The sequence below is a fragment of the Dendropsophus ebraccatus genome, chromosome 2 (assembly GCF_027789765.1).
Source record: "Dendropsophus ebraccatus isolate aDenEbr1 chromosome 2, aDenEbr1.pat, whole genome shotgun sequence".
Classification (NCBI taxonomy): Eukaryota; Metazoa; Chordata; class Amphibia; order Anura; family Hylidae; genus Dendropsophus; species Dendropsophus ebraccatus.
In genome coordinates, this window is record NC_091455.1 from 53,691,637 (window position 1) to 53,705,668 (window position 14,032).

At 38.5% G+C, this 14,032-nt stretch overlaps 1 protein-coding gene across 2 annotated transcripts in view; it reads left to right on the plus strand.

Moving 5' to 3' along the window:
• Positions 1 to 14,032, plus strand: part of CA8 (carbonic anhydrase 8) — a 53,062-nt gene that overhangs the window by 9,578 nt on the left and 29,452 nt on the right. For both annotated transcript variants that reach the window (XM_069957549.1, XM_069957550.1), the window contains exons 2-3: positions 242 to 433; positions 10,610 to 10,734. In XM_069957549.1, the coding sequence (XP_069813650.1) occupies positions 242 to 433; positions 10,610 to 10,734 (317 nt within the window). The remainder of the gene's footprint in view (positions 1 to 241; positions 434 to 10,609; positions 10,735 to 14,032) is intronic.

A 14,032-nucleotide genomic window follows, 5' to 3' on the forward strand; every position in this document is an offset into this window, starting at 1 on the left:
CCAGAAGGGATAGATAACTGAGGGTTAAACGATTGTTTGGCTTTCAGTTATTGAAGGTATATGGCCTCCTTAATTTTAGATCTAATACTCACAGTAAGCATAAGTCTCTTTGTGGTCCCCTGGTAAGATATATTAGATTTTTTTTTACATGTTGTTGAAATGTTGATTTATGTTTACTAGCCTGTTATTTATTAAGGAATCTCATTTTCTGTAATTCACCTAAATGGTTATGTTCTTGTAGGTGTAGAGTGGGGTTTGCTTTACCCAGAAGCGAATGGACAATACCAATCTCCAATCAACATAAATTCAAGAGAAGCTCTATATGATTCATCATTGCTAGAAGTAAAACTATCTCCAAACTATGTTGTCTGCCGAGACTGTGAAGTAATTAATGATGGTCATGTAGTTCAGATCCTGCTAAAGTCAAAATCAGGTATGATACCAAACACCAAAGGGGCATACTATCTTCCAGCAGATGTTATTGTAAAATTATGTGTATGACTGTGAATGTACCATCTTGCTTACAGGTACAAAATTTTACACAAATTTGCATATTACTGTATTTGTCTATATAGTCAATAATATATTGTGGCATTTTTTTTTACTTTGTTTTGGGTGAGAAGTAGGCAAACCTAAGACAAAAGTATGTGGGCACTTTTATGTGAATACTATTAATACTATTGTGTGGTCAAGACAGGAAGTTCCAATAGGATACAGAAATGAGATGTATGACATCCAGACCTTAGTCTTTTCACTATCATTAAAGAGGTATTCCACTGAAACATAACTTTTGATATGTTGCTGCCCATGGTAAGACTAACAATCCCTTCCATACTTGTTATTATCTATTTAGTCTCCTTCCCCCAGTTCTTAGCTGCTGCTTTCTGCTAAAAACTCAAGGATCTGTACGTAAGCCTTCTTCTCTGTCTCTGCCTCTTTCCCCCTCCCTTCTGAGACAGATGATCTAAACAACTCCCTGACTCGCTTTATCTGCAACACTGTAGCTTCTTTGTAATGCAAGGAGGATTGATAACAGTAAATTCATTAGCAGCTCCACCTCAGAATAACCCTTCCAGCATTACAAAGAAGATACAATGTTGCAGATAAAGCCAGTCAGGGACTTGTTTACATTATACATCTCAGAAGGGAGGGGGAGGAGGTGGAACAAAGAGAAAGGCTTACACACAGATTTTTGTGTATTCAGCAGAAAACAGCAGCTAAGAACTGGGGGAAGGAGACTGAATAGATAATAACAAGTATGGAAGGAAATGTTAGTTTCACCATGGACAGCAACATATCAAAAGTTCCTAGCCCGACGAAGCGCCTCTGTAGGCGTGAAACATTTTGTTGCTCCTGCTGAACACACCTGCTTCACCATCTCCCCTCTCCCCGCCTAGCCTACTCTGATGTATCGGAAATAAACCACTTGCATCTTCAGTCCGGTGAGTGCGAGACTCTGTTTCTTGATCCTTGTTCATTTATCCTGCCTTTTTTGTCTCTGCACCGCCGCTCCACGGTTTGGATACAGTCTGTGTGCTATATACTCCAGTCCCGGGTTTCCCACATTGGGTGTACCTTGTAGTTAGTGCCGGCCGGAACTCTCACCATACGTATATCAAAAGTTATGTTTCAGTAAAGAATACCCCATTTAATCCTTGTCAATTATTCAGTAATTTCATAATACTTTGTATGCGACAGCACAAGTTAAAGGTGATCTTTTGGATTTTAGATCAGCCATTAATGTTTGATCGGTAAAAATCTGACCCTATCGATGCCCATTAACTCCGGCAGTACCTGGTTCTGCTGCTTTCATCATTCACTTGAATGGAAGTGAATGGATATAATAAAAAATGCATTTGGATTTCAGTGCTTACAGGAGTGTTATGCCCCTTCATTTTTTGGACTTTGAAACCTTATTAATTATAAAGTAAAAATCAAGATTTCCGACTTTTTTAAGGCACTTTTTCTGGTGCATATAACATATAAAGTCTAGTCCTTTTCTCAAATTCTTAACAGTCAAAAGTGAGAAAGTAATATATGAAGCTGTTGCATAGTCTAACCTTATCAGCTGGATGAATAGAACGCTTAGTATTCATAGCAACAACCAGTCAGCACTAAACACTCCTTTGTTGTAATGCTGAGAGGAAAGTTGTATGCCAGCTGAAATTCACAAGTCTTCTTTCCCCGGTTTAAATCTTTAGAAATGTAATTTAAAAGGTTGTATATTAGCAATTTTGGCTGGACGACCCCCACAGTGGCCCCACCAAACCTTGCATGGATTTCTTTAGTGAATTAGCAGTAATATTCTGAAAAGTCATATAGTCTCATTGCAATATTTTTTGCATGTAGTACTTAAAAGAAAATCCCATTTTAGCTGCACTTATGTCCCTTGGTTATATATATCAATGTTTAGCCATAGAAATTACAGATAAAAGCCTTTATTGACGGACAACTAAAATCCTGGCAGCATCTAAAGGTGGAATTTGGATTGGGGGGGAAAGACTGGTTCGAATATGCCCAACTAAAATATGTCTTTGTAAATTCTAAGGAGAGGGATTTATTTAGAGTGGATCCTACACCTGAAATTATATCTCAGATATATAGAGGGTTGGAAATAAAAAAATAAAAAAATCCCAGAATCTATGGGAAACTGGTAGAAGGCATCCAATTGGAAAGCAAAGAGAAAAGCAGGGGAAAATGGGAGAAAGAACTTGGTAAAATCTCTGATATACAGTGGGAGAAAATATAATATAATGTGAAGGAGGTCTCAGTAAGTCAAAACCACCAAATAGTACAGTTACATATCTTATATAGGTTATACTACACTCCTCAATTCTCGCGATAGAAATTACACCATATCCATCGTTGACAATCTTGGGGGATGATTCCCAATTAGTGGGCTTAAATAGTAAAAAGAAGAAAATTCTGAACAAGAGATTGTTTGTGGCAAAACTGGAACTCTGCAGCGATATTGTGCGTAGATGCGTGGGATAGAATTGTTAAACAATTTTAAAAAATATGAGAGAGTGTGGGAGGGTGGAATTGAATAGGCTGGAGGTTATTTTTTTTCTATTTGGCCTGCTCGAGGGAATTGGGTCGGGTGGGGGGGGTGGGGGGGGGGGACAAAAATGTAAAAGAAAATTGATGTGTTATGTCAATTGTTGATTTGTATTTAGTTATACTGTTAATGTTGAAATCCATAAATAAAGAATATATTAGGAAAAAAATTACAGATACATATTTTTTACAATTCTGGATTAGAGAAATTCAAGAACAACAATTACTACATGGATATTTCATACTATAAAGAGGATTTGGCCTATGATAGTTGTATCACTTCCTGGTATGACTCAGTACAGCCTAGTTTTACATGATTGGTGGTGGAGATGAAATATTTGGAAGTCTGCACTGATCGGCTGATTGATGGTGTGGCCGCATTCTCAGTTGCAAGTGTAGTTACAGCTCATAGTGTTGAAATACATCATTTATAGTAATTGGATTTAATCTAACACATTCACTTCAATAATGCACTGGAAATCTTCACTTATCCACTATATTGCTTTGACAGGTGACAATCAAAGAAACGGCAGAACTGTGTATTCATATCATTTATAAAATTAGATGGCATAAATGTGTCAGAATGTGTTCAAAGCCTGTACAGAGACTCACAGAGTATCTGTATCAAATACCACTGTTTTTTTATTCTCTAGATAAAGATTCTGGGCTCCCAGGGACTCCACCTTATTTTAAAAGGGAGGCAAAGGGAGAGGGAAAGTTCTGGGGAGGTTGAAAAACATAGCGACTTTCTTCTAGGGAAAGCGCTACTCTTATCTCCAGTTTGGGTGGGATTTTGCAACTCCGTTCCATTGACGTTAATGGAGCTTAAAGTGTACCTTTCATTTGTAAAAACTTCTGACATGTCATAGAGACATTTCAAAGGTTCTGATCGGTCCAGGTCTGAGTGTTCAGACCTGTAATGATCAGGAGAACGAGCGAGGAGAGGACCACTCTGTGTAACACAAAAAAAAGAGTCTGGCTCCATAGGCTTACATTATGACCCTGACTCTTTTTTCTAACACAAAGCAGGAGAGGACCGCACTGCAGGGCATCTGCTCCCGCTTGTTCTCCCGATTGGTCCAGGTCTGAGCATTCAGACCTGGACTAATCAAAACTTATGACATGTCAAATGTTTTTACAAATGACACTTTAATTGCAAACCACGCCAGAACTGGAGAGTTGTGTTGGTCTTGGAAGAAGGAGGCCATATTTTTCAAACGCTGGATAACTCCTTTACTTTAGGTGTTGCCTCTCGATTCCTCCCGTGCAAACAACTACAGTAATTTGCCGGAAAGCTGCAGGAAAAATGTAGTGTTAGTGACACCTATTCACACAAGAACACAAAAAAGATAATGTAGTATTATATGGCAGGTTTTAAGGTGAGAGGACCGCCAGAGAAAAATATTTTTTTTTTTGTTTTTAGCTGCAATCCACTTTGGCTCAGGCTATCATCACACTCTTTCTTTTCTAAGCTGTGATTTTACAGGTGTAGGCTTCTGGAGCCGCTTATGATCCAAAACAATGGGCAAAAGATGGCAAAAAAGTTTTGCTAGCATTTTGGGGAAAAAAATTCTGGCTGTTAAAAATACTGTTTTGGGCTTAAAATACAGACAGAAAAGAAGACTTTGCGCCTATTTTTATGTGAATAATTGGATTTTTCACCCAATTTTGGTCTAAGTTCTATTTATGAAGCAGTATTCGACAGGTGAATATTTTTTAGATGCGACTTTTTTTAATCTGCCTCTTTTGAGCATTCACCCAAAAGTTTGCATAATCTGTGATTAGCGCCCACTTTTTAGCGCCCACTTTTTAAAAAGACGCACAAGCAGGTGCAGGCCTACGTTTGGTCAGTACCAGGTGAATATGCTTGCACAATTTTTTGCGACTTTTTCTGCAACTTTTTACTTAGACACATTCACTATGGCAGTGCTACATTTTATTAAATCATCACAAGATATTGGAACAAAATATATACCAATCCTCATTAGAATATTTGCACATATTAGACTCCTTAGTAAATGTCCCCCAATGTGTGAACATAGACTTATAAATGAAAGTACAGTGGAACACCCCACTAATCGTTTTCATGGAACAACCCCTTCAAGCTAAAATTTTTGGTTTCTATGTCCTCTGTTCATTTTCTTGTACTCATTTCCTTATAGTATTTTTTATAACTTTTTTTTGCGTTTCTTCTATCCTTTTAAAAACTCTACTGATCCTGTATTTTTCTATTTTTATTTCTTCAAAAACCGCCTTTGGTTTTAGTTCCCCATTAGTATTGTATTCATATATATTTCTACTTTATGTAGCATCTGAGGCATCTATTAAAGTAAAACCCTTAATATATTCTGCTTGCCTTTCATAAAATCTAATTTACCTAAGATTACATTCTTGTTTTTAGTGTTAACCTTGCACAGAAGACTTGAGGAATTATATGACTGAGACTGCAATCTTGACACTTCAGCTCTGTGAGAAAATCAAATGCATCAGATACATTTCCCAGAGCTGCTCTGTGTGCTCAGAAATAATAAGATTCTATGACACACAAACCTTTGTTATACACTGGTATGAAAGTGAAGGTTTATTATCGAGGGTCGCAGCGTCCTTCTTCTCACCTTACTTTAGAGGCCTAAACTACCATTTTTACTACTGTGTGTTTTACAATTAGCCTATATTTTGTGTCGTACTCACAATTTTTTTTTAATAGTTGAATAGCTGAGATGAAGAGAAATAAAGTTAAACAGACTCTCGAGTGTTTGTTGCAGCTGACCTTGATGTGATCTGTTATTCACTTGTACTGTAGTATTGTGGTTAGCATTGCTGCCTTGTAGCACAGGGTCATTGGCTTAGGACATAACTCTCATGGAGACGGTTAAATCTTATTAAGCCACTGTTTCACAGTCCTTTCTACCTTTAAGCTTACAGGATCACCATTTAGATCACAACTAGAGTTCTGAGTTCCTTGTGAGTTTTTGTGATATCATGCATTATTTATATGATGTAGCTTATTGAATATCCAGAGCGATTTTATGAAGCTGGAGGCTTGGGCAGAGATGTGACAAACAATATTAAATGTAAATAAATGTTGGATTATATGCACTTTGGATGAAATTTACCATGACAAATGGTAAAATAATGACATGAAATGGTAAGGTAAACTGTATTGTTCAGTGTCAGGCAGCTACAACTATGGCAAATATAGTCGCACATTTTTATTTATTTTTTCTATAAGAAAGATACAGAACTGAAGAAATAATTTTCCTCTAAAATTACAATAGGTAGAAGCTGCCTTTTAGGTGTTTTTTTTCTTGATAGGAGCTCTGGACCCCATAAAGTTGAATGGATGGACCTTTTCATGACATAAAATTAAAGTACCCATTTGGCTGAGCTTAGGAGTTATGTTAAGGGGTTATCCAGGCTATCAATATTAGACCAGCAATGGTCTAATTTCTGGAGGAGGTACAAGGAACTACAGGGTTGTTTAATTTAAGTGTTTTGCACCACTGTGACTAAGGGGCCTATTACACAGAGGCATAATGTGCCGGGTTAGACCAATTCGGGTGATTATTGCTCCAATGGTCAGCTGATGAAAATGATCATCCACCGATCGTGTCTTTTTGCCCTGCCTAACAATCGTTTGCTGATTGCACATCACTATGTGGGAGGGCAGTGTAAGTCTGACAGCTTATGACTAAAAAATAATATAAACTTTTTACATACCTGTTTGAGTAGCTGTGATCCTCCCAGGAGTCACGGGCCTCGGGCAGCTACCCAAAAAGCCCACATTATGATCGCCACTGGCCCCACATTCCCTTAAAGAAACCAATTCATGCAGTGCTAGTGGCAAGAGGGATTACTAGGGACATTAAGGGACTATAACTTTTATAACATAGCACATTTACATTTACATATAATAGCACAGCAGTCAGCAAATAATGGTCAGATACAATGTTAGGCTATGTTCACACTACGTAAACAATGGCAGTACTTTGTACACCTGTGAACACTGCCTGTTCTTCTATGGGATCCCGGCCAGAGCGTATACACATCGTATGCGCTCTGGACGGGATCCCATGCGGACCCGCAAATAACTGACATGTCAGTTTTCTGCGGCCGCAATTCAGTAAATTGCAGCCGCAGAAAGACCTGTCAGTTCACACAATGAAGCGAGCGGCTCTGGCCGCTTGCTTCATTGTGTGCTGTGGGAGGTTCTGATGTGGGCGTGCGCTGATGCGCCCGCATCAGAACACTGCGGCCGGAAAGATCATCCGGCCGGTACTGCAGTACTGGCCGGGATGATCTGTGCAGAGACCGGCCGTTCCGTGACACGATCAGGTCACGGAACGGCCGGTCCAATTCATAGTGTGAACATAGCCTTACACAGTAAAAAAAAAATTATAATGTACAGCTACAGGTGATATTTTCTTTGAATGTAGTCTTCCATTTTCCTGTTACTTTCTACCCAGCCTGTGTGTAATAGTAATCCCAATAATAGTGCCTTCCCTTGTGCCCAGGGCTGATTCTAGGTTTTCTGCTGCCTGAGGCGAAACCTGAAAAGGTGCCCCCCCCTCGTGCCTATTGAAAATCATAAAAACCTGCAGCTTATAATAATAAGTGCATACTGTATACACAATCCAGCTCCACCATAAATCACTCTGTCCCAGCACTACCTTCCATGATGCTTGGTGAGGACAAGAAAGAAAAAGTTTCAAAGTTTCCAATTCCCCTGAGTGTAACCAATTCTTCAGGGATAGTGATTACTTGTAGAGTAGTGATGTGTAAAGCATAAAACTATACCTGCAAAGTGTTGCAGTCCTCACTTCCTTGCATTCTACCTCTAAGTCAAGCTATCATCCGCGGGTCATGGGGGGCAATGAAGTCAGTGATGTGTAGCAGACAGTATAATGTATGGCCACTCCATAAAATCTGCCGCCCTGAGCAATAAACTCACCTCGCCTCATGGCCCTGCTTTTACCCCTCACAATTCTAAAAGTCAAACTGTACCACACAAACCGTACCCCACAAAGTAATATTTGCACCTTTGTACCACTATTCAGTAAAGGCCCTAGCGAGTATCCCCTTATCTGGCTGATTACCTACTATTCAGGATTGCAGTTTATGCCACATTCACATTTCCAAAAATTTTGCGGACCTACGGACGGTTTCCGTGGTCAGCACGATGTACATCATGCCAGTAGTGGGAAAACTGTTTGACTCTATTCGTCACTGTAATGAGAGTGCAGTGCAATAAATTGGGAATGAGGGGGAAGCGAGCACTGAGCTGACAGGTTGGCGCTCACTTCCCCTTGGAAAATTGTGCCATCTGATACGGCCTTTAGACCACAGTTAAACCTGTCTGGTTTTGTTAGATGAACTCTTCAGAGTGAAATCAATGTAATTTTTAGTGTTCTGCTGTTGTTTAGTCCCAGAGATCCCCCTCCATGCTTCACAGCTATTTCTCATGCTTAAAATTTTAGGGAGTGTAACCAAAGCTGGGATGTTTGACATTCTTACACACAAAAGAATTCCTTTCTTTTCTCTGGCCAATCAGAGTACATACTCCTCTCTGCCGTGCCCTTAAAAAAGGTGCACTTGACTGAACAGTATGGCACTGTCCTGGTCTGATTTACATATTACACTACTATAGGTAGCAAGTGGAGTGAGAAGGGCTTACTTAGTTTGCAAGGTTCTGTGTGAACAAGAAGGTAAGAAATAACACCAAGGCAAGGAAAGGGTTACACTAATCACTGATTTTCTGCTGTTTACAAATTGCATGTACACAGTCCAGGCTTTCTCACTCTCTGCCCTCTCTGCACAGAGAAGATGCTAAGCCTGTTCTCACTTCCTGTGTTTTCTCCTGATCTAGCTTCTACTAAAGACAAAAATCTTATGACAACAGGCAGTGGTTGTGGTTAGCACATTGTAGGGAAGTGAGTCTAGTGGCCAAAACTTTTGAGCGTTTTTTGGGGGATAAGAAGTAATTTTTGGTAAAAAAAAAAAAAAGAAAAAAAAGAAGGGATGTTAGGAATTACATTGTCTATTCCATCAGTGTGGACTGGCCCTAAGGTGTATGTGACCATCCTGAATAACCAACAGATGATGTTGGCGGTGATAAGGGTCAAGTGTGATGGACAACCTCTTTGTTCAGAGTGTGATATGTGTTCAGCTGTCCCTTATCAAAAGTTTATGAGCACCATGGAATCTTACTTTTCCTGAGGTGATTGCAGACAATATTTGATCAGTTTTCAGCTGAACATTCTAATTGAAGTTGATTATTACAAAACACAAAACGCAGAAATGCAGGCATTTTCCACAATTTGCACACATTTGCTTATGCTGCTTTTCAGATGGCATCAGAGAACTTTGCATTTATGCTTAATTATGTGTAGAATACAATATCTAAAAGAACAGAAACATATGAAAATGTTTGAAAATCATAACTTCAAATAAAACTGTTGGATTAGATATCTCAGTTAAGGTATTTACCATACATATGCTTTATTTTTAATTATCTTTTTATATTGCAGTACCTGTGATTTGGGGCAGGCAGATGTATGGTAATACAAAGATGAAAGAGTGGCAGATGGTTGGGAAACTTTTGAGCAAATTTGGTAGAACAATTAATTGCATAAAAAAGACAGAAAAAAAAACTATATGAATGTCTAGCTAAACACTACCATATGTCTCTGGCATAACATGAATTTATGGGTTTTGTATTAATTTCCCTATTTAATTTTAAATTTACATTTCTTATAAGGGATTTCAGTCCATCGTGATTTATAACATTTTACTGTAACCATTATTGTACATTACTGTTTAATAATCTTGAACATTATAATAATAAATATGCTAATAATAAAAATAACTATATAAATATGACATTATTATTATTATTATTATTATTATTATTAACCCCTTAAGGGCAATGGACTTTATGGTAAAACATGTTATTTTAATTCAAAAGGTCAGGCTGAATACAAGGATACCCATGTTTACAAAGGATTTTTTTTTAATACTTTACTATTTTTAAAACAGTAGTTCCATAGCACTAGTGTAGATAGGAATATTGATGGCACGATACCTGTATGTTTATTTATTTAAATATTTTTTTACATGTTTTTATTTTTAAAATAGAAAGGGGGGATTATTTCAGCTTTTATTGGAGGAGGGGCTTTGTAATAATAAAAAAAACCTCTTTAAATACTTTACACTTTTTAAGTCCCTCTAGGGGACTGTTACAAGCAACCTATGGATTGATTATACCGTTGATCGGTGATATTAGCACTCTTCTCATAGAGTCTCCCTGTAAAAGAAGATCACCGACTGGACCTCACAGACGTTAGTATGAGACCTCCAGCAGTCAGGGAAACCGATCGGAACCCTGATACTTAAAAAACCCCGAAACTATTGTGAACTGATCCAAACTGATTAATATTACAATATTACACACAGATTCCCCGATCCATCACATTCTTGTTTTTTTCTTTACTACTTACATAAATTTTATAATTTGAATGCTAACCAAATCAGCTGAATACATTTTATGTTTTAGTTTTAACAGGAGGTCCGCTACCCCGTAGTCATGAATATGAGTTATATGAAGTAAAATTTCACTGGGGCAGAGAAAACCAGCGAGGTTCGGAGCACACAGTCAACTTCAAAGCTTTTCCAATGGAGGTAAGATACAGTTCAACAAAATTGTGTAGCTATAATTAATGTAAAAATAAAATAATGTGTTAAGGACCATGTGATGTAACATCCCATTATGGGCCTCTGCTACTGGTATACAATGGTTGAGCACTGTTTTAGAGCAGAGTAGTGGTTAAGTGGTTAGTTAGACAATGTGCTATCAACAATGGGGCGGAAGAACGGCATATTGGGAAAAGAAGGTAATATTTAAAGGCCCCTTTAAATATTTTCAAAAATTAGCGACTACATCATTCTGAGACAGAGAGACACACAGTCTTACTGCTTTTACAGGAAAGAATCCATTTCTGTGATGATAATAAAACCTTCTTTCATCCAGATATAGTGGATGTCCCCTTCTTGTGGTTACAGTCCTAGGTATAAAATGATCACTAGATAGATCGATATACTGTGGTAATCTTTATGGCTTTGCATTTCATTTATTCCCCTAAATGCTTGGGATGCCCACCTCTTCACCCAGGTTAGTTGTCTTTATACACAGGACCCCCAACACTGCACCCAATAATCCACGTGTGGCCTGACCAGTGATTTATATAGAGGCACAACTATGTTTTGGTTTTGGTCATAGCCATCTATGACTCTTTTGATTAATTCTGCTATTTTATTTGCCTTGGCAGCAGGTGCCTGGTTCTGGTTGCTAAAATTAAATTTACTGTCCACTAATATCCCCAGGTATTTACAATTATAGCTTTATTCATTGCTTTACTATGTAAAATATAATTAATTTAACACGCTTCAAAGTTTTCTGAAGAACTTCAGAGATAGAACAACATAGACTTCCGAATGTCTGTGTATGTCTCTCAGCATGAGGCTCATAAAGCTTGAGAGCATACAGGACTTTGGAACAGGATCACACGGGTGAGGGGGTGTTCCTGCAGTATGTATGGAACCATAAGCGATGGAGACTACAGCGTTTCAGACTTTCTGAACTTTTTTCTTCTCAGCAGAATAGACATCATATAGGTTTTGCTGTTTTATATCTGTAGACAATGTTAATAAACCATAAAACAATATTGGTATATTGGGATGATAAGACCTGACGCAATAACATCCCTGTATTGGAGGATGCATATTATGTGAAAAAAAAAATAGCGCTGGAAAGTTCCCAGAGAGTCTACTAGAGGTTTCATTTATATCCATTTAAAAACATAATATAGGTAGGGGGTGTTAAAATTAGCATCTGACATCTCACATACCTGTGCACAAGTCCAGGCGCACCTCAATTGTCTTTGCGACATTACTGAAATCCAAGCTAGCATGTTTATCAATTGAACAACCACACAGGATTGCTCTCAAATGCCTCAAATAGCATGGAAATATATTATGCCATTTGGCTTATAGAAATGTAAAGTATACTGGGCACTTACTGTAGTTTATGACTCAAGTGTGTCTATGAATATAGCATTACCATCCCCCCTGCCAACAAGACTGTCTAAAGTTATGGCTTTGAAAAAAATACATTGGGGGACATTTATGAAACCTACGGCCGGGGTGTACGCCAGGGAGAAGACACAGATTTGGCCCTTCTCTATGGCATCCTCTGCTCGCCCTGATAGATGGGTAGGGAGAGCTTGGAGTGGGGCGCAAGGAGTAAAGGCGTAGCCTCCTTCTGCTCCTCATTTATCATGACCTAAATCTATACCTGCTGGAAGCAAATGTAGATTTGGTACACAGGGCTTAGGATCGGGCCACAGCTGTCCAGATTCACTTAAAGGCGTGTGCCTCTTAGTGAATTTGGCAGGGGATAAGGGGGCGGGCCTTATTTAAGACCGGGGTTAATAAATATCCCCCATTGCCTTCCTGTTGTGCTATCTATCTATCTGACTGTCTGCCTCTCTGTCTGTCTATCTATCTATCTATCTATCTATCTATCTATCATCTATATCTATCAAGCTGCCATTTCCTCTTTTGCTTTAGAATATGGTTCATCACTACTGTTTATGTTATTTCTAAATGCTGGCTGAGAAGTCAAACCCATATCTCCCCCCAAAAGCAGAGGGGGCTCAGTTGTTAGCAGTTGACTTGCAGCTCTGTATTAAAATCTTACGAAAAACAACATCTGCATTTTTTTATGTGCTCTTATGTTTTTGTGGGTTTCCTTTTGGCACTCCAGTTTTCTATATCAAGAAGTAGAAATGTGCTTTTTTTGTTAACTAATTTCTGTACTGTTTTACTCACCCATGGATTCAACCACTTCCTGGTTTCCTTTTTGAACTGTGACCCTTAGCACTTCCTGAAGCATGCCTGGCACACCTTATCAGATCATAACCAATGGCAGCAGGTTATCAAATGAATGCAAACATGAGGGGATTAGTAACTTTCTATCTCTCAAAATTTTTGTAAATCTTTGTTTAATTCACATTATGTATAATTATAGAGATAATTTTCTTAAAGAAATTTTCTGATTTAAACCTACTGATCCCCTATCCACAGGATCAGGGACAAGTATAAGATTGTGTGTGTGTGTGTGTGTGGCGGGGGGGGGGGGGGGGGTCTGACCTTCATGCCCCTTGAGGATCTCTAGATTGGTGCCTCGCTCCTTTGTTATGAATGGAGCCTTGAACTGCAGCTCCATTCCCTTTGCTAAGGAGCCATCAGAGAGAGCTGAATACACCCAAGCACAATGGAGCCGGGGTGCCAATCTTAGATCTTCGGGGGGCACAGAGGTGGGACACCTCGCAAATAATCGTCTGATTCGTCCGATTATTGCTCCATGTATTAGGGCCCTTAGTCACAGGCTAAAGACCAAGACAAAGAAAATAAGATCCCTCCTAGGCTTCTTGGGAAGGCAGCAGTCTCTATGGTGCTTTCCTTATGGAGTCAGGCCAATACCATTCGTGAACATTAGAAAGTAATGCTTTTACCTTTTTATAGATCATTAAAACCCATGTCTATATGGCATACAGTATTATATAACAGTGTTTAGTAAGGCCATCTCTTTGACAAGCGTAACATTTACACACAATGCCTGCAAAACAAATACTGGAAGGAAAATCTTGGCTAAGGTGAGAATATTTGTGTTTTAACTGGCAAAGGATAAATCCAAAAGTCAATGTAGATAAAGAGTTTACTGTCATGTGCCAGGATGCAATACTAATTTCACAGTGTGTAGGACGCATTAAAGAATCCTGAAAACGTAATTCGAAGATTGTTTGTTTTTGTGATTCATGTAATGTGATGTCTTCCTGTCTATGAAAGAGATTACTAAGAAAACAGAAAATAAAATTTGGCTGCAGGAAAACAAATATATTCACATTTTGGGCCAGTA